General features: G+C 43.4%; 1 protein-coding gene across 1 annotated transcript in view; it reads left to right on the plus strand.

Annotated features, from left to right (window-relative positions):
- Nucleotides 1–19,509, plus strand: part of SNX9 (sorting nexin 9) — a 148,279-nt gene that overhangs the window by 35,546 nt on the left and 93,224 nt on the right. The window contains exons 2-3 of the mRNA XM_083176345.1: nt 9,888–9,974; nt 18,858–18,932. Coding sequence (XP_083032471.1) covers nt 9,888–9,974; nt 18,858–18,932 — 162 coding nt within the window. The remainder of the gene's footprint in view (nt 1–9,887; nt 9,975–18,857; nt 18,933–19,509) is intronic.

Genomic DNA, 19,509 nt, shown 5'->3' on the forward strand with positions numbered 1-19,509 from the left:
ACCCATCCGGCACCCACTGAACTTTAGGTTTGTGAATCCAATATATTTGCTTTAGTGCGTGTTTCATAAAACACAGCAGTAGGGTACACTACATTGACGCCCTTACATTCACATCGTTAAATGCCAGTAAATGAATCTTGGGGTCTGATTCTGTTACATACAAGTCTGAATGCATATGGATCTACCACATTTTTGTACACATCTCACTTATCCTTTATGGCTGGTTGACTGCGGGATAATAGTGCAGTGTTTACACTTCAGAGGTGAGCGTATGCGATCTGTCCAAATTCATGTCCTGCACCAAGGTTTGGGTTGGTGAAAAGGATAATAATAGTAGTTTACCTTTGCTCTCAGAAATAGAGCTTCAGGGTGGTGCAGTCTCATATGTGCATCTGATTCAGCACTGGCTGATGTTTTTTATGCCTTAAATATAATAAGTGTCCATTCCACTAAAACAATGGTTCCCAACCCTGGTCCTCAAGGACCCCCAACAGTGCACATTTTCCAGGTCTCCATACAGAATCACAAGTGAAATAATTAGCTTCACCTGTGGATCTTTTAAAATATGTCTGAATAATAAGTCTGAACAATGAGTGCACCTGCCGGGTGACCTGGAAAACGTGCACTGTTGGGGGTACTTGAGGACCAGGGTTGGGAACCACTGCACTAAAACAATGATAATAAAAATGATAAATCATTTATATGTTGTTACTATTATAGTATAATCATGAAAACTTAACCTAGGATCTACCTACTGTGTAATAGTAGTATATAATTACAGAAGTGTTAATGCCTACTAACATTTTATCTGCATATTCTTATTGGTATGTTTAGCAGGCAGTCAGTATTGTGGCTGCATGTGGCAGTGATCTTGGGCTGAGGTGTTGAGCTAGGGATGGTGAAGAGGAGGTTGGTTATTCATGAATGCTTAAAACTTTTTAGATCTGTGGGTAGTGTACATTTTACAGATAGAGCCATACTCCTCCATTTTGCCAGCGCGCCTAGGCGAGGATTTTGGAGCACCACTTTTATAGCGCACTCAGATGCACTGAGGTGTGTTGAGGCAAGCCATACAATATGCATGCAATACACCTCACCGGTGCCTAATGCTCCACTAATCCAGCGGATTGATATACATTACAGTAAAGATGGAGGGAGCTGTGTCATTCGCTGAGAATGGGACATACTTGCATTTGAGATGCTCGTGCGTCTTATTCTCGGTGAAAGGCTCTGCTGCTCCATCTGTACAGTACAGTACAGTACAAGCTCGGGCAAATGGGCTGTACAGAAGTCAGGTGGAGCGTCTGGGTCCCCTACAGAAATTATTTCATAAACATCCTACAGTTCTCTTAACCAATGCAGTATACAGTAAGCATAACTAATGGCATAAGATCACTCTGTACATAGACTCATGAGCACAGGTCACTATCACCGGGTGTCGTAGGCTTGTCATCCATGATCGGAGACGCGGGTTTGATTTTCTAAGGGACAGTTTTTTTCTCTCTCTATGTTTTTAGTCTACCATTCATGCAGTTATACATACTACTTTACTGTATGTTAAATAGACCTTTTTTCTCAGAAAATGCTATTGCATAGGTTATGCATGTACTGTATATGGGCACTTACAGTATGTACGTGTAGTATAGCCCTTATTTAAAACACATAGGGGCTATACTCCATACTGAACAGCAGGGGTGGGCAATAAGCGGCCCTCCAGCTGTTGATAAACTACACATCCCAGCATGCATCGCCTTCGTTTTGCTTTTTGGCCATGCTGAAACTGATGCAAGGCATGCTGGGATGTGTAGTTCATCAACAGCTTGAGGGACGCTTATTGCCCACCCCTGGCGTTCAGTCACCATACTGTCCATAGCAGGCCATACTCATGCACCAAGCAGGTTAACAAAATAGCTACTGAGCATGAACCAGGGCTTTATGGAAGCCATATCTATGGATCGAGCAGCGGCATAGGTTTTACATGTGTAAGGGAAATGCTGAAGGTGCATCTCAATACACTAGTTAAAACACACAGGGGCTTCTGACAGGCACAGATGCTGCAGGGATCAACCAGCAGCTTTGGTCCCCAGAAACTCCTGCAAGCTGGGCGGACAATTTGAAGGGACCCCACACACGTATGATTACCGCTTCCCTTCCAGGTGTCACAAAATCTAGTAATCAATCTGTCCCAATAGCCAAGAGACTCCTCTTTTATATAGTACCAGTCTTGAGTCTCTAGGACACTCAGAACCAGAGATATCAAGGTGCAAAGTGACACATTTGCTCCATAGACAATAATGAGCCTGTTAATTCAGACCCATCATGGGTTCTGGTGCTTGCCCTTAGCCTTGTTGGGATTTTCAAAAGTTCATATCCTGTGGTAGCTACATGTCTTCCCTTTCATAAGAACCTGATTCTGAGCCAATTGGACTACCAAAACTGAAGAAATTGAGCTTTAAGCTCATTTTAAGTTATTCATAGGGTTAAGCTATAGCAATGTTATAGCACTGTGCCTTGACACCGGCGCTGCTGACACTGTGACACATGCTGCACTATACAGATGGCGCTGTGGTTAACAGATTTTCCTCTTTGAGTACTAAGTAGCACAAACGGCTTTGATTGTACTGTGCTGTAACAGCTGGAGCACAATGTTTTTGCATCTAGGAACTTAGGGAGGAGCTTTTATCTCTCCCCATTATACTTATAAATATATCATGTATAGCATTTACAGTACAATAAAAGCAGTTTGTGCTACTTAGTACGCAAGTGCTACTTAGTACTCAAGTTCTACATGGTATTCAAATAGAAAATAAATAAACGCAGCTACATCTGTATAGTGCAGCATGTGTTAGTGTCAGTAGCGCCGGTGCCAAGACACAGTGCTATAAAATTGCTATACTGTAGCTTAACCCTATGGCTAAATTAAAATGAGCTTAAAGCGTCATTTCCCTGGTTATTGTGGTCCAATCGGCTCAAAAACAGATTCTTATTGAAGGGGAGACGTTTAGCTACTAGAGGATATGAACCCCAAGTTTCTGAGATCGCAATAAGGCTAAACGCAAGCATCAGAACCCATGGTGGGTCTGAATTAACAGGTCCATTATAGTCTATGGTGAAAATGTGGCCAGTTTACACCTCTATGTGTCGTAGAGACTCGAGACTGGTACCATATGAAATAGGAGACTTGACTATTGGGTACTATTAGTTTATGTGATACTAGAAAGGGAAGCAGCAAGCACCCGTGGGTGGGGTCCCCTCCAATCGCCAGACTGCGGGGAGGTGACAGTGAGTGTCAGTATGCCGTTTGCAGAGAATGGGATGTATGAGTATCTCACATGCACGCTTGCCCCAGAGACGCGCAGGTATAGGGGGGAGGGGTCGGGGCGGCAAGGGGGACCGGCAGCAGGGACACGTGGGGAGCTCCGTTGCCACGGGGTGCGCGAGCATCTCGTACGCGTGCCCCCCCCTGGTGGGAGCTGGGGGCTGGCGATAGTTTCGCTAGCCCCAAGTAGGATGAGACCTGCTCCATCTGTAGGCTATATGAGTGTTGTCCATCTGTATGTAGAGCAAATGCTTTAGCAAAGATTCAGTTATTCGCAAGTTGGACAAAAAGTGCTTAATGTGGGTTGAAATTGATTTAACTAAAAATTCAAGTGTTAATTAAAAGTTAACATGGATTTGAAAGTTTTTGCTAAATTTTTAGGTTACAGTACAGTACCCATGGGACACCCCTCCCAATGAAAAATAATCTGTATAGCGTTTTATGGGGGGTAGTCAATCCTGGATTCCGACTGTCAGAATGTTCAGACCGTGGGAATCCTGTCCTATTTTTGGCCAGTTCGCCAGTTTATCGGTATGTGGATTTCGATGTTCTGCCTGTCGTCAAGTGGGGAAAAGGGAGCATGTCAGCGAAAACTGCTGTTGATTGTCGAGATCCAGCCGTGAACGCCAAAACAGATCCGAGTAGTTTGAAGGTCGTATTTGTTTTGTTGAGACCCGCCTTCAATGCTGCCGGTAAAGACAGTATTGAAGAGGCAGGGATTGAAGGGGTGATTGAATACCCCCCTATATGTATATGGCCACATTTAGTTTTTTTTCTGAAATAAGTAAATGAGAATGTTATTCAGATCCTGGCAGTATCCAACACAATGGTCAAAATCCTTACAAATCATAATGATGAGTATTACGGTTAGGTTAAAAGCTAGGGTTAAGTTTTGGATGGGGACGTTTAAGGTTAGGCTGCCAAAGGGGTTGATTATATCCCTTTTACACCGCCTCAAAACCCCGGGTCTTCGGCGGGTCAGACCTGGGTCAGAGGAGGTGTAAATGTGTCATGCCGTGTCCCTTTACACGGGACTTCTACCCAGGTCCTGACCTGGGTAGAACACGGCTAGGACCTGGGTAGAGGGCGGTGTAAATGGGTACGCCTGGTCAGATGACCCAGCTCCCATTTACATCAATGGGGGACGTACAACCTGCGGACCGCAGCGTCCGCATGTTGTACGGGGGGGCACACACAGCCTGCGCTGCTGTCTGCTATACTCTGCAGACCGCAGAGACAGTGGAGGAGGTGAATGGATGCCTTTGTGCAGCATCCATTCACCTCCTGGACGACGGCTGGGGGGTGCACGGGGGCTGGGGGAAGCCCAGCAGTTTACCTTGGTGCTGGGCTGCCCCCAGCATGTAGGTTAGACGGGGATGGTCCACTGCACAAGACTGGGAGTTGTATAGTATTGGTAATACCAAATGCGGCCCCCTCTTGATTAATCAACTGCTACTGTAACAAGTAGTTTAATAGGTATTCAGGGGTGTGCTACCACAGACAAAAGGTTCGGACTGTATTACAAAAGAGAAAGAGTAGCTTGTCTAATGGTGGTGCACCATTTATAATAAATGAAACAAAAAATAGCTTTTATTATTAAATTAGGTTAAAAGTCTGCGAAATATGACGAACAAAACATAAAACATGAATACAAGTGAGACACAAGTGTGATTTTAAAATGGCTCGTGCGGCTTCTCACTCTACTGTTTTATATCTCTATAATTCCTGACACAGTTAGGTAATCCCTCTGTTATCCAAATTGATCTAATGGGGACTGTGTCTTTATTTCAGATAATTTAATTGTGACACTGTAACAGTAACCATGCAACTCCGCTGGTTTTTAAATCATTAGTGAAAGGAGTAGATACTTATATCACTTGGGTAGTTATATGCACAGTTTCTCAGCACCGCAAATGGCAAGTGTAATGCAGGTAAATTGCAGGGTGGCTCTGTGCCTACAAAGTGCAATTCCTGTCTACCGCGATTTGCCGGAGTGAGAACAAGAGTTCCTGTTCTAAACCAGCGTCTCTATGTGGCGTTACCGCTGCCGCTGATTACAGACTTTCCCCGTGGGGACGAGTTCATGTAATGCCGACTAGCGTGTATCCACCTCACACCCAGCGCCGTTGGTATTACACACAGCGGTTGGCTGGGGTGAGAGACAGTCTGGTATCTAGGTACATTAGAGTCCTGAAAAGGACTAGTAAATACAGTCACAATATTAAACAGAGTTTCAGTGAGAGCACGTCCGCACGGCCTGGCTCCGTGCACCACCATTAGACAAGCTACTCTTTCTCTTTTGTAATACTGCCCCCAGCATGGCGATCGGTGTATCCGGCGGGGATCACCGTGGTCCCGGTGCTTGGAGATTATTTCATCTCCAAGAGCCGCCTCCGTCTACACTGCGGGTGGGCACTGCAGTGTAAATGGAGTAAATCCCGGACCCGGGTTGGATCTGGGATTTTTGGTGTAAAAGGGATATTAGGCTGTGGGAGTGGTGCCTGGATGTGCCTGGATTTTATGCATCTGGATTTTGACCATCGGTATGCTGCTGTGTGGATTTTGTCTGTGAAATGGTCACTGCCGGGATATCGTAACCAACTGAAGCACTTTTATTTGCTGATGTACTGTATGCTCACTGGCTATTCTTTTTCTATCCTTTATAAGTAAAAATCAATCATTTAACACCATGGTAGAGATTCGCCAATTTACAGGCTGTGTTTGAAAATATGAGGTAGGGGATATTTAGTTGGTACATTAAATCCCCCATCACTAGTTTTCAATACAGTTGGTTTGTATATGCAGCATTGTTTTAGTTAGTAAGTTGGCAACAAGCATAGTGTTGCACAATATTACTTGTTTTCAAACCCAGTCACCATAACTATGCTACAGTATCTGCTTAGAAAACAGACAAGAATGACTGAAGAAAACAACATGCAACAGTTTTCCTAAAAGGCCACAAATGTACTGTGGATGGATGTAAAACGCAAAACCGCTTGCAAGCAGTTAACATTTTCCTCTGGCAAAACCTGTATTGTTTCCTATTCCCCTACATAATCCCTTTCAAACCTCCTAACCCTCACATACAGGATTCTCTCAAATTCTACTACTCCCTACATTTCCCCTCTTATCTCCTTACATTTTGCCACCATATAACCAATGACTATAACCTCTCCTTTTCATTGTTACTGCATCTCGTGCTCAAATCCAAGAATATGCCTGTGCAGCCACCTCACCCCCTCACTGGAATGAGCCCCTTCCCTTCATCAGGCTCTCCCCAACCTTGCACAGGGTCATCTGTGCTCTGAAAACCCATCTAAGCCTATACTTGCACGACATAACCTTGTCACCTGGTTGCATGTCCCACCCTCCTACCATAGTCCTCTCTATCTCTTCTGCCTCCTGTCCTCTTGTCCCCTTCCACTTGCTCACCCACATGTCCTCTGACAGTCTCCCCTCTCCCCTAGATTGTAAGCTTGTAGGAGCAGGGTCTTCCAGTGGCTCCTAGGTTAAGGCACTAGGCTGGGACTGGGGCACTTTGCAATGTGGTGGCCGCCGATATTTTTTCGCTATTGACGGCAGCTGGAACTCTGTAGGGAGGGACGGCGTGGGGGGTTCAATCTGGCAGAAGCAGAAATAGGCTTGCCTGCACAGTCTATATCTGCTTTTGATCCCGCTGGGCCTCACACTGCAATTTTGACTAACTTTCTATGCGATTTTGACTACATAGTCAAAATCAAATATAAAGTCAGAATTGTGCTGGGTCAAGTAGCAGGGGGAAGGGTAGGGGTGGGTGGGTTAGCAGGGGGAAGATAATTATATATAATATGAAATCTATCTGAAACAGTCATTCAACAATTCAAGAAGAATACGATATCAAGATATCTTTGGGGTGCTTGATAGAAAGAGCTGTTTTTAACCCTAGCAGCAGCAAGAGAACAGGGGTGCCAAGCCCTTCTACAATGTACAGATGAAGGAAAAGGGTTTTTTGCTGCACTTCAATAATACAATGATAATTTTTAAAATATAAAAATATACATGATTTTAATAAACAAACAAAATGACATTAAAAATACATAGATATATCATGCTGGTGTAATATGTAGAATATCAAAACAATAAAAAAGGGAATAAGAAAATGTATAGGTGCATAATTTAGATTGTTATAGTCACCCGTTGCCTCCGGTTAGATTGTGTCCCGTAGTAGATATAGGGCCAGATTCTCTAAGCTTCAAAAGTGATAAAATGGAGAGTGATAAACAGCCAGCCAATCAGCTCCTACTTGCCATGTCACAGACTGTGTTTGAAAAATATCAGACAGGAGCTGATTGGCTGGCTGTTTATCACTCTCCATTTTACATTTTTGAAGCTTAGAGAATCTGGCCCATAGGGGCAGATGTATTAGGCCTTAACAAGAGATAAATGCAAGGGTGATAGAGAGATAAACTTCCAGCCAATCAGCTCCTTACTGACTTTTTTCAAGCACAGCCTGTAACATGGCAGTTAGCAGGTGATTGGCTGGTGGTTTATCTCTCTTTATCACCCTTGCATTTATCTCTTGTTAAGGTTTAATACATCTGCCCCATAGCTAGTTATGCAACAGCATACATACTACAATATGCCCAACCTGCAGAGTTAATCAGTACATATCTAGTACAGATTCTGAAGCACATTGTGTGACAAAAAAAAAAAGTAAACTTTCTTGTCCAACTTGAACAATAAAGTACCTGTGCCAATAAAGCTGGGTAAAGACTAGGCATGGTGTGTACCCAGCAAGGTTGTCATCGATATGGACTTGGAGGGGTGCCGGCATCGGCAAGTGTTGGCATTGGACATTGCGTGTACACACTTGACGATATTTTGATTTTCTCGTTCAGACCCGTCTGAATATAATCCATTGTGTAACCCACTTAACACGGAAATGGAAGTGCAAACAGTGTTGAGTTATTTTTTAACACAGAAACTGATTGGACAGTACTGAAATCTTGCAAAGCAGTGGTAGGGATGACTATTATAGAACTGTATGGATTTCCTTGCCATGACACTTAGAAGCAGTTATCAGCATTTGTATAACTTTATCATGAGAGGAGGTTACCATTTTGTTCAGCCCACCACATTTTACATATATGCAGTAACTGGGGTATGAGGAGCCCACTTGGGGAGGGACAGACGCTTGGCTAACCATTAGGGAGTGCATGCATGTTAATGTACCAGATTGATAGAAGCAAAGTACTGTATTTATTAACAGATTCTTATATAGCATATTCCATTTATGAGGTGAAATAGTGATGAAACAAACAGGGTAGTTACAGTCAGAGATGGGAGAGACCTGCTTGCAAGTTTACAATATATAGAAGAGAATATACCATAGTCCTGTGTAGTATAAGTCAAATGTCCTTGGGGTGGGGTGGACCTTTAGGCGGTGGGGTCCACAGGGAGTTTCCCCTGTAGACCAACCCACCCCTGAGTACATGTATTAATCTTATTGTAAGGGCATACGGTCATTAGGTCTACACCAACTAGGTCGACAAGCATTGGGTCGACACCACAGGCAGCAAGGTCGACATGGGTTTAGGTCAACATGGGTCAAGGTCGACATGTGTCTAGATCGACACAAGCAGTAGGTCGACGTGGGTTAGGTCGACAGTCAAAAGGTCGACATGGGTTTTTTCACTGTTCTTTCTTTGAGCCGACATGTGCCGACAGGAGGTATTTCATGCCCTACCATCCACTAGGGCGTGATGGGTAAAATAAAAGAGTGTGCCCGAAGCATTGCGAGCGAAGCGAGGCACTTCAAACGGTGTCCATGTTGACTGTCGACATTCGGGACAAAAAAAAAACAGTGAAATGTCGACCTTTTGACTGTCGACATTGCCCATGTCGACCTAATGCTTGTGTCGACCTAGACCCATGTCGACCTAGTGGTGTTGGCCAGTGCTTGTCGACCTAGTTGGTGTAGACCCACACCCCTAGCAAGTATCTGTTTTAATATGCAGTGCGAGAAGTCACTGAGGTTTTGTGATTTGGTTTAAACCAGGGGTTCTCAAACTTGGTCCTTATGACCCCACACAGTTCACGTTTTCCAGGTCACCCGGCAGGTGCACATGTGCATTGATTACTCATTGACACATTTTAAAAGATCCACAAGTGGAGCTAATTATTTTACTTGATTCTGTCAGGAGACCTGCAAAACGTGCACTTTGTGGGGTCCTGAGGTCCAAGTTTGAGAACCTGTGGTTTAGACTCATTCCAATTAACCGTTGCATCCATTACAAAACAAAATTAAATATATAATATAATGTTTTGATCATAGTCTTTTTAGTGATGAAAATAATTATTATTTGATGTCGGATACAGGTTGCGAATATTTTAAGTTTGTTTTGTAAAAGAAGCCACATTTTCATGGAATGAGCTTATATGATATGTAGTAGAATTCAGAGGGAAACACAGATGAACAAATATGGGTCGCACTGTATTTTTAAAATGTTTTATTAATTTAAATAAAATATTTAAAATATATATAATTATTTATGGAAAAAAAATGTTTTTTGTTTTTTTTTACTTCCAGGCGAAAGTTTTGTATGAGTTTGTTGCTGAACCTGGTAATAATGAACTGACCGTAAAAGAAGGGGAAATTCTCACGATAACCAACAAGGTGAGGAAAATAAAAAAATGTAATACCTTTACTTGCATATGCATATCTTAAGTTGTGCAGATTCTCCTTATTCTCGGACATTGAGGTTATCTCTCAGACAAATAATGCTTTTTTTAAAATGTGTCTACTTCTAATTTACATTTCAATATACCATTCAAATCAGAAGGCCAATCACTTTGCCACAAGGATCGATAGTCTCATTGTGTGCTATGGTTCTGTATATATTATACATTTATGGAGGAAAATTTTGTTTGGGTTTGTCTCCTATAAGGCTAGAGCAGTGGTTCCTAAACTGTGTTCCCTGGTACCCTGAGGAACCTCAGGAGTCAGGACACTTGCAGGGTTGCCTTGGTTTGGTTGTCCGGGGAGTGGCGTCACAAGCTGGGTGTGGGGGGTGTATCCCACACCCACATGTGACACCAAAGCTCTTCTGCATGAAACTCTCCTGCAGCACTAGGGTCCTGTCACAAGGACTAATTCAGACTTGATTGCTGGGTAAATTTGTTCTGAAAATGGGCAAAACCATGTGCAATGCAGGTGGGGCAAACGTAACCTGTGCAGAGAAAATAACTTGCCCATATCAAACTTTCTCTGCACATATTACATTTGCCCCATCTGCAGTGTACATGGTATTGCCCATTTTGAGAACAAATTTGTCCAGCAATCATGTCTGAATTAAGCCCACAGATCATGAGCTGGCTCTGCACATGTCCCTGTGTCTGATGGCAGCCAGCATTTTTAGGGATGCTGGGCATGCACCCCGAGTGACAAAAATGATGTCCCGGTAAAGCCACACCCCATTCAATTAGGTAACTCCCCCTTTCCGAGTGGCTGCTCCACTCGTGCAGTTGCGGTGTTCATTTAGAGTGCGCACTGGTTTTCACAACCCGTTGACACCTCAAATTAATTATGGTAATAGGCAAAAGCAATACTGGTGTCTGTCAATCATAAAATATTTGGACAAAAAAGCTAATCCTGTCCCTCACCACATAATTAAACATAAGTATGACTTATAAAAACAAGTTTTGTCTAAGGTGCTGAAAAACCTTGTACCGACCCTGCTCGTTCACTCAGAAAAGTGACTTCACTAAAACACATCTCATTTGACAATTAGATGATCTGCAGATTGTATGGGGCATTTATTAAAGCTCAGAGAGAGAGATACAATTACGAGAAATAAAGTACTAGACATTCAGTTTCTGCCATATATTTTACAATATAAAATAGGTTGGTACATTATCTCTCACATTTGTATCTCTCTTCAATCATTGATAAATAACCCCCTATGGCTCTTGGAGGGTTATTCGGGTGTGGTTGTTCTTCCTACTCCTGTTGCAGTGATTTGCCATATGCATTTACTATTATAGTCTATTCTGGGCAGAAGCTATCCCTGTGCAAAAGAATGCCCACTGCGAGTGCATCTTTTGAGTATGGCGCCGCGAAATTGTAGAAACGTTGCTAACATTTTCACACATCGGGTTGCCCTGCAGAGCCTGAGTTCCTCTATAAACCTAAAGGCTGAACTAATGTCCTGGGACACAGAGGCCTCTTCAGTAGGAAGTGTGATCGCATCTACTAATGTGTGCATGGCCAGAAAGTGCTGTCCAAATGGCAATGACATGCCTGTGTTCGCTCGACCATTTCCTGTTACCACCTCCAAATGTTGACGTCCTGTCAAGCACTGTTTGATTAAAATATCACTGTGATCTCACGTGCGAATTACTCACTACAGGTTCACACTTTGGCTCACATGTATGTGCGTGGCTAAATCTTTTATAGAAACCTAGAATTTGACGGCAGATAAGAACCATTAGTTCTAGTCTGTCCCTTTTTTAAACATGTTACCTCAAACCATATTTGATCCTTATTTTTTTGTAAGGACATTAATATGCCTATCCCAAGCATGTTTAAATTGTACTACTGTATTTGCCTCTACAACATCTGATGGGAGGCTATTCCACTTATCTACTACTCTTTCTGTTAAGTAATTCTTCCACACATTTCCCCTGAATCTTCCTCCCTCTAGTTTCAGTGCATGTCCTCTTGTTCTGCTGCTCCTCTTCCTGTGAAGAATGTCTCCCACCTGTACCTTGTTAAACCCTTGATATATTTGAAAGTTTCTATCATGTCCCTCCTTTCCCTTCTCTGCTCTAAACTATACATATTAAGATCTTTTAGTCTTTCATGGTATGTTTTGTGATGTAGGCCATGCACCATTTTAGTTGCCCTTCTTTGTACAGTCTCTAATGTATTTATATCCTTCTTGAGATATGGCCTCCAGAACTGAACACAGTACTCTAGATGAGGTCATACCAATGACCTATACAGTGGCATTATTACTTCTTTCTTTCTACTGCTGATACCTCTCCCTATGCAATCAAGCATCTGACTTGCCTTCTTCTTTGCTTTGTTACATTGCCTACTTGCCTTTAAGTCCCTATGAAATAGTGACACCTAGATCCCTCTCTTCCTCAGTAGTTTCCATTATAGTGCCATTTATACTGTATTTGATCTTTGGATTTTTGAGACCCAAGTGCATGATTTTGCATTTTTTGGCATTAAACTGTAGTTGCCATGCTCTTGACCATTCCTCTAATCTACCTAGAATAGATCATCAATCATTTGTTTTACCCCTCCTGGTGTGTCTACCCTGTTGCATACCTTTGTGTCATCTGCAAAATTTTACCCTCAATTCCATTTGCAATATCACCAGTAAACATATTAAAAAGCACTGGTCCAAGTGCAGATCCCTGGGGTACCATACTTGGTACCTTCCCCTCCTTTGACTGTACTCCGTTTACTACACTTCTCTGTTTTCCGTCCTGCAACCACGCTCTTATCCATTCAACTATCTTAAAATCCAAGCTTTCAAGTTCATTTAACAGTCTGCAATGTGGGCACTGGCGTAACTATAGCTCCGCAGCCCCCGCGGTGGCGGGGAGGCGCAGAGAAAGTTTGGGCGCCGGGGGTCTGCGGGGCTATAGTTACCCGCCGCTGTCTGCTGGTACCTGCCTGCGTGCCGGCACAGTCCTGTCTCTCCCAGCGCTGGCTCCTGCTTCTATAATGAAAAGGGACACTTAGAAAATGGCTGCCGCCATACTGCAGACAGTTTTCTGTCTGCAGTATGGGGGCAGCCATTTTCTAAGAGTCCCTTTTCATTATAGCAGCAGGATCCGGCGCGCCGAGAGAGACGGGACTGTGACCGGAGATGCGGCTGCGGCTGGGCAGGTATGGGCATGGGGGGGCGCCGAGGGGAGTGGGAGTGGGAGAGGGGGCGGCAAAAAAATATGCGGCGGGGGGGCGCAAAAAAGATAGTTACGCCACTGAATGTGGGACAGTGTCAAAAGCCTTACTAAAGTCTAGATAAGCTACATCTACAGCCCCACCTTGATCTATTACTTTAGTCACCCAGTCAAAATAGTCAATAAGATTTGTTTGACATGATCTTCCCCCAGTAAACCCATAATGTTTTGGATCCTGTAAATTGCTGGTTTTGAGATATTCTACAACTCTTTGTTTTAAGAGTGTTTTCATTAATTTCCCTACTACTGATGTAAGGCTCACTGGTCGATAGTTGCTTACCTCTTCTTTTCTTCCACTTTTGTGCAGTGGGACTACATTCGCTGTTTTCCAGTCCTCTGGGATTACCCCAGTAGCTAGTGACTGGTTGAATAATTCTGTTATTGGTTTTACCAGCTCCCCTTTAAGCTCTTTTAGTATCCTCTCCCGCCGCTCTACCTCCGCCTCCCCCCTCTGTCTATCTCTTCACTGGCTCCCCATTCCTTTCCGAGTTCTCTTTATACTCCTCACCACCACCTACAAGGCTCTCTACTCCTCCACCGCTCCTTACCTCTCTTCACTGATCTCTATCCACAGTCCCTTCCATCCTCTTCGCTCCGCCGACTGCCCTCTCACCTAATCACCTCCTCCCATGACCAAGACTTCTCTCGCGCTGCCCCGCTGCACTGGAACAACCTCCCGCCACCCATCAGGCGTTCTGATTCCCTTACCTCCTTCATGCACTCCCTCAAAACCCACTTTTTTCGACTAGCCTATCCCTCCTCCTAACCTCTTTTGATCCTCCTATCCTGCCTCTGTTCCCATCTGTTCCTACTTATCCTATTGTTCTTCGTTCGTCCACCCACCTTCTTTTAGTATGTTAACTCTTACGAGTAGGGCCCTCCTTCCTCGCGTACTCACCCTACCTCTTTACCTCACCTGTGCTCCTGTCCTGTTCTTCCCTTCCTCTACTTCATCTAGAGCAGGCATGTCCAACCTGCGGCCCTCCAGATGTGCTAAAACTACACATCCCAGCATGCCTTGCCACAATTTGGCTATTAGGGAATGCTAGAATGATGGCAATGCATGCTGAGATGTGTAGTTTTAGCACATCTGGAGGGCCGCAGGTTAGACATGCCTGATCTAGAGTCTCCTCGACAATTTCGACACCTACTTCAGAAATGATGCTGATTTTAGTTCTACCAGCTATACCCCTATTTATGCTTTATTTTATCAACACACCCTGTACGTTACCTTGTAATTTTTTTTTTTTTTTCTATGTACGGCGCTGCGGACACTTAGTTGCGCCTTATTAATAAAAGTACTATTACTACTATCCTTGGATGTATCCCATCTGGCCCCATTGATTTATCCACTTTCAGTTTTGAGAGTTCTGTAAGGACTTTCTCCTCTGTAAATGTACTTGTTTCTCCCTCAGTTTTCTGACTATACTTGCAACTTAACTGTGGCCCCTTCTCCTCTCTTTCAGCAGTGAATACTGAGCAGAAATAATTATTAATATGATCTGCTATTACATTGTCCCCCTCAAGAAGACTTCCACTCTTTGTCTTTAGTCTTATTATTCCACTTTTTGTTTTTCTCCTTTCACTTATATACCTAAAAAAGTTCCCCCCCTTTACCCACTGACTGGGCCATTTTCTCTTCAGCCTGTGCTTTTGCACATCTGATTACCTTCTTAGCCTCCTTCTGTCTAACAAGATACACCTCTTTGTCCTCATTATTCTGCGTCTGCTTAAATTTCTTAAAGGCTGACTTTTTTGCTTTCACAATACTTGCTACATCTTTCGCAAACCACAATGGCTTCCTTTTCCTTGTGTTTTTCCTAACTCTTTTTAACACAAAGTTCTGTTGCTTTCAGTATTGCACTTTTTAATTTTTCCCACTTCTCCTGCACTCTTTCCAAGTTCCTTCACTCTGCCAAAGAATCCCTTACACTTACAGAGTTTCCCATCTCTACAAAATCAGCCTTCCTAAAATCTAACACCTTTGTTTTTGTGTGCGATGAGTCGGTCTCTGTCTTTATTTTGAACCATACTGATTGATGGTCACTGGGTCCCAGGTTTTCATCCACATTTGTGGGCTCCCTCACCAATTGCTGGAGGGATGCTCCTTGCAAGGAATTCAGAATGTCCCTACTTCTGGTGGAACTTGCAACAGGCAGCTCCCAGTTTACATCAGGTAGTTTAAAGTCTCCCATGATTATCACCTAGTGTTCACTCTAGAATTTTTTTAGGGCAGGGTGCTGACCATGGAGAGGGCACATTTTTCAATCTTGAGGGCACATTTTTCAATCTTGAGGGCACATTTTAATTTAAAAGATCAAAATGGTGACGTCTGAGCGTCACACCATCAGCACATTTATGCTATATAACCATCTTGTGACACCTGAGCGTCACACCCTCAGCAAATTTATGCTATATAACCATCTTGTGACACCAGAGCGTCACACCCTCAGCAAATTTATGCTATATAACCATCTTGTGACACCAGAGCGTCACACCATCAGCACATTTATGCTATATAATCCATCTTGAGACACCGGAGCGTCACACCATCAGCACATTTATGCTATATAACCATCTTGAGACACCGGAGCGTCACACCATCAGCACATTTATGCTATATAACCATCTTGAGACACCGGAGCGTCACACCATCAGCACATTTATGCTATATAACCATCTTGTGACACCGGAGCGTCACACCATCAGCACATTTATGCTATATAACCATCTTGTGACACCGTAGCGTCACACCATCAGCACATTTATGCTATATAACCATCTTGTGACACCTGAGCGTCACACCATCAGCAAATTTATGCTATATAACCATCTTGTGACACCAGAGCGTCACACCCTCAGCAAATTTATGCTATATAACCATCTTGAGACACCGGAGCGTCACACCATCAGCACATTTATGCTATATAACCATCTTGTGACACCTGAGCGTCACACCATCAGCACATTTATGCTATATAACCATCTTGTGACACCTGAGCGTCACACCATCAGCACATTTATGCTATATAACCATCTTGTGACACCTGAGCGTCACACCATCAGCACATTTATGCTATATAACCATCTTGTGACACCTGAGCGTCACACCATCAGCACATTTATGCTATATAACCATCTTGTGACACCTGAGAGCGTCACACCATCAGCACATTTATGCTATATAATCCATCCTGTGACACCTGAGCGTCACACCATCAGCACATTTATGCTATATAACCATCCTGTGACACCGGAGCGTCACATCGTCAGCACATTTATGCTATATAACCATCTTGTGACACCTGAGAGCGTCACACCATCAGCACATTTATGCTATATAATCATCTTGTGACACCTGAGCGTCACACCATCAGCACATTTATGCTATATAACCATCTTGTGACACCTGAGCGTCACACCATCAGCACATTTATGCTATATAACCAGCTTGTGACACCAGAGCGTCACACCATCAGCACATTTATGCTATATAACCATCTTGTGACACCTGAGCGTCACACCATCAGCACATTTATGCTATATAATCCATCTTGTGACACCGAAGCGTCACACCATAGGCACATTTATGCTATATAACCATCTTGTGACACCTGAGCATCACACCATCAGCACATTTATGCTATATAACCATCTTGTGACACCTGAGCGTCACACCATCAGCACATTTATGCTATATAACCATCTTGTGACACCTGAGCGTCACACCATCAGCACATTTATGCTATATAACCAGCTTGTGACACCAGAGCGTCACACCATCAGCACATTTATGCTATATAACCATCTTGTGACACCTGAGCGTCACACCATCAGCACATTTATGCTATATAATCCATCTTGTGACACCGAAGCGTCACACCATAGGCACATTTATGCTATATAACCATCTTGTGACACCTGAGCATCACACCATCAGCACATTTATGCTATATAACCATCTTGTGACACCTGAGCATCACATCATCGGCACATTTACGCTATTCCAAAACAATCAATAACAATTAAAAACCTTTTAATCGGCTTAACACAAAATGAAAATTGTATTCTATTGTCAATGTCCACTTAAAAATACAGTTCTCTTTCCAATACAATAAAGTAGATTGCTCCTATATGTATATGGTTATTTGTACTGAGCAGCTAGTGCTTTTGGGCATTGATTTGTTTTGTTCAGTCATTGGTACAAATCCATCGATCACCACCTCCCAGCCCCCTCCGCCCGCACCAAACCCCAAAAAATAATTACAAGCATTGTAATAGGGCTGGACCCACCCACCAAATGAAAAAGTGCAAGCCAAGCATTGCACTGGTCCCTCACTCCTTCCCCCTTCCCCCAAATAATAAATTACAAGCATTGTAATAGGGCTGGTCTCACCACCACCCCCCCCACACACACACACACACACAAATAAAAAATGACAAAAAATTAAACAAGCAAAGTAATATGCCCCCCAATTACTTAGTGTTATGAATTGATTGAAGTGGCCCAGGTCCATTAGAATGATCAGATGTAGTGATTGCACTAAGCATCATACACTGAAAAGATGGTCACCAGTAGGGTCCTCCCTTGTATATTTTTAAACTAGCAAGAGGGCTGGGTTTACCAAGTCGGGAAAGGCAAACCCAGCCCTCCTGGTCTTACCAGATTATTTTTTCCCCAACTGCATTTACGCAGGGGGGGACTTATGCAGACTGAAAGCGCGTCTCTCATGTGTCTGGGCAGAAAGCTGAAACGCTCGGTAGTGGTGAGCAACGTGTCAGTGGGGAGGAGGGATGCTTCATGGAACAGCTGACAGCCGGTCACATAAGAGGAGGTGAGCGGCATGTCAGAGCAGCGGGGGGGGAAGGGGGAGGAGGAGGAGGGATGCTTGACGGAACAGCTTACAGATGCTCACGTCAGAGAAGGTGAACGCGTGTCAGCGCAACAGGGGGAGGAAGGATGCTTGACGGAACAGCTGACAGCCACTCGCATAACAGGAGGTGAGCGGCATGTCAGAGCGGCAGGTGGGAGGAGGTATGCTTTTTGGAATAGCTGACAGTGTACACTGTCAGCGGGCGGAAACTGGTGGAAGCACGGCCGGTGATGGACAGTGAGCAATGTCTCAGCAGCTATTAACTATGCAGGGCTGCCAAGAACGGGCAGGGCGGAATTCGGCTTCTTTAAAAGGGGCAGGGCGCAGCGCCCTGTAAAAGAAGCCTAGCGGGAACACTAATCACCTCTCATTTAATGCCATTTTTAAAGTTTTGAAAGTTTTAGTTTTTTTGCAGGCAAAACCTGGCATCCACTTGGATAGACCCTAAGAGTCTGTAGAAAAACAAGCTACTCAAACTGTTTTTCAAATGTAAAGCTTTAGAGAAGGCATACTTGCATGTATTTAACATGCACTTAAAACTTATATTAAATGTTACATCGCTAGTGTTATTGATTGAACCTTCTTTAATACAGTACAGTATTGCCTAAACCTTTAAATGTCCAATTTTCCCTTCTTTCTCTCTATTGGTAAACCTAGTTATAAAGCTGTGCTGTATGTTGAATTCAATGACCTGTGCTCTTTTGCAGGATGTTGGTGGGGGATGGATAGAAGTAAAGAACAATCAAGGTCAAAGAGGCCTCGTACCTACAGATTATATTGAGGTGAGGCACTATGTCTTCTTACTGTTTTATGTATTTTCCAAAGCATGGTAAAATTATCTCTTTTAATACTACAACAGTTGTTAAGTCTTCCTACCTCTATTTCCTCAATGTAAAGTTACAATGAATAAAAGTTTGATCTGCACACAACTTTATTTCGCCATTCTAATCACGGACAAATGGTCCACAATTTATTATTATTGTATTTTATCTGCAGGGGTGCAGCCTAAACAACCTTAATATTAATTCACATACAAAAAGAAAAAAGAGGTCGTATTGGGGCGGGCTCGTCTGGAGAAAATGTCTTCGATTTTATTTATGGACTTGACTTTTATTATATTCCCTACGATTTTAAGACTGGGACTAACTGTACTGCAAAAAAAGAAAATCTATTGTGTCTGTGGATATAAATAGTTTATCTCTCATTTACACCCCTTTCAGACCGCAAATGCCAGGTCGTACCTGGGATTAGGACACAGGTTCATTACCGGAGCAATCCGGTATTTGCGGTCTGTAACATCCCAATCCAACCCGGCTTATTGCTGGGTCGCTGATGTTACACAGGACAGAGGCGGCGAGT

Source organism: Crinia signifera, chromosome 3 (genome assembly GCF_055691185.1).
Source record: "Crinia signifera chromosome 3, ASM5569118v1, whole genome shotgun sequence".
NCBI classification, from domain to species: Eukaryota; Metazoa; Chordata; class Amphibia; order Anura; family Myobatrachidae; genus Crinia; species Crinia signifera.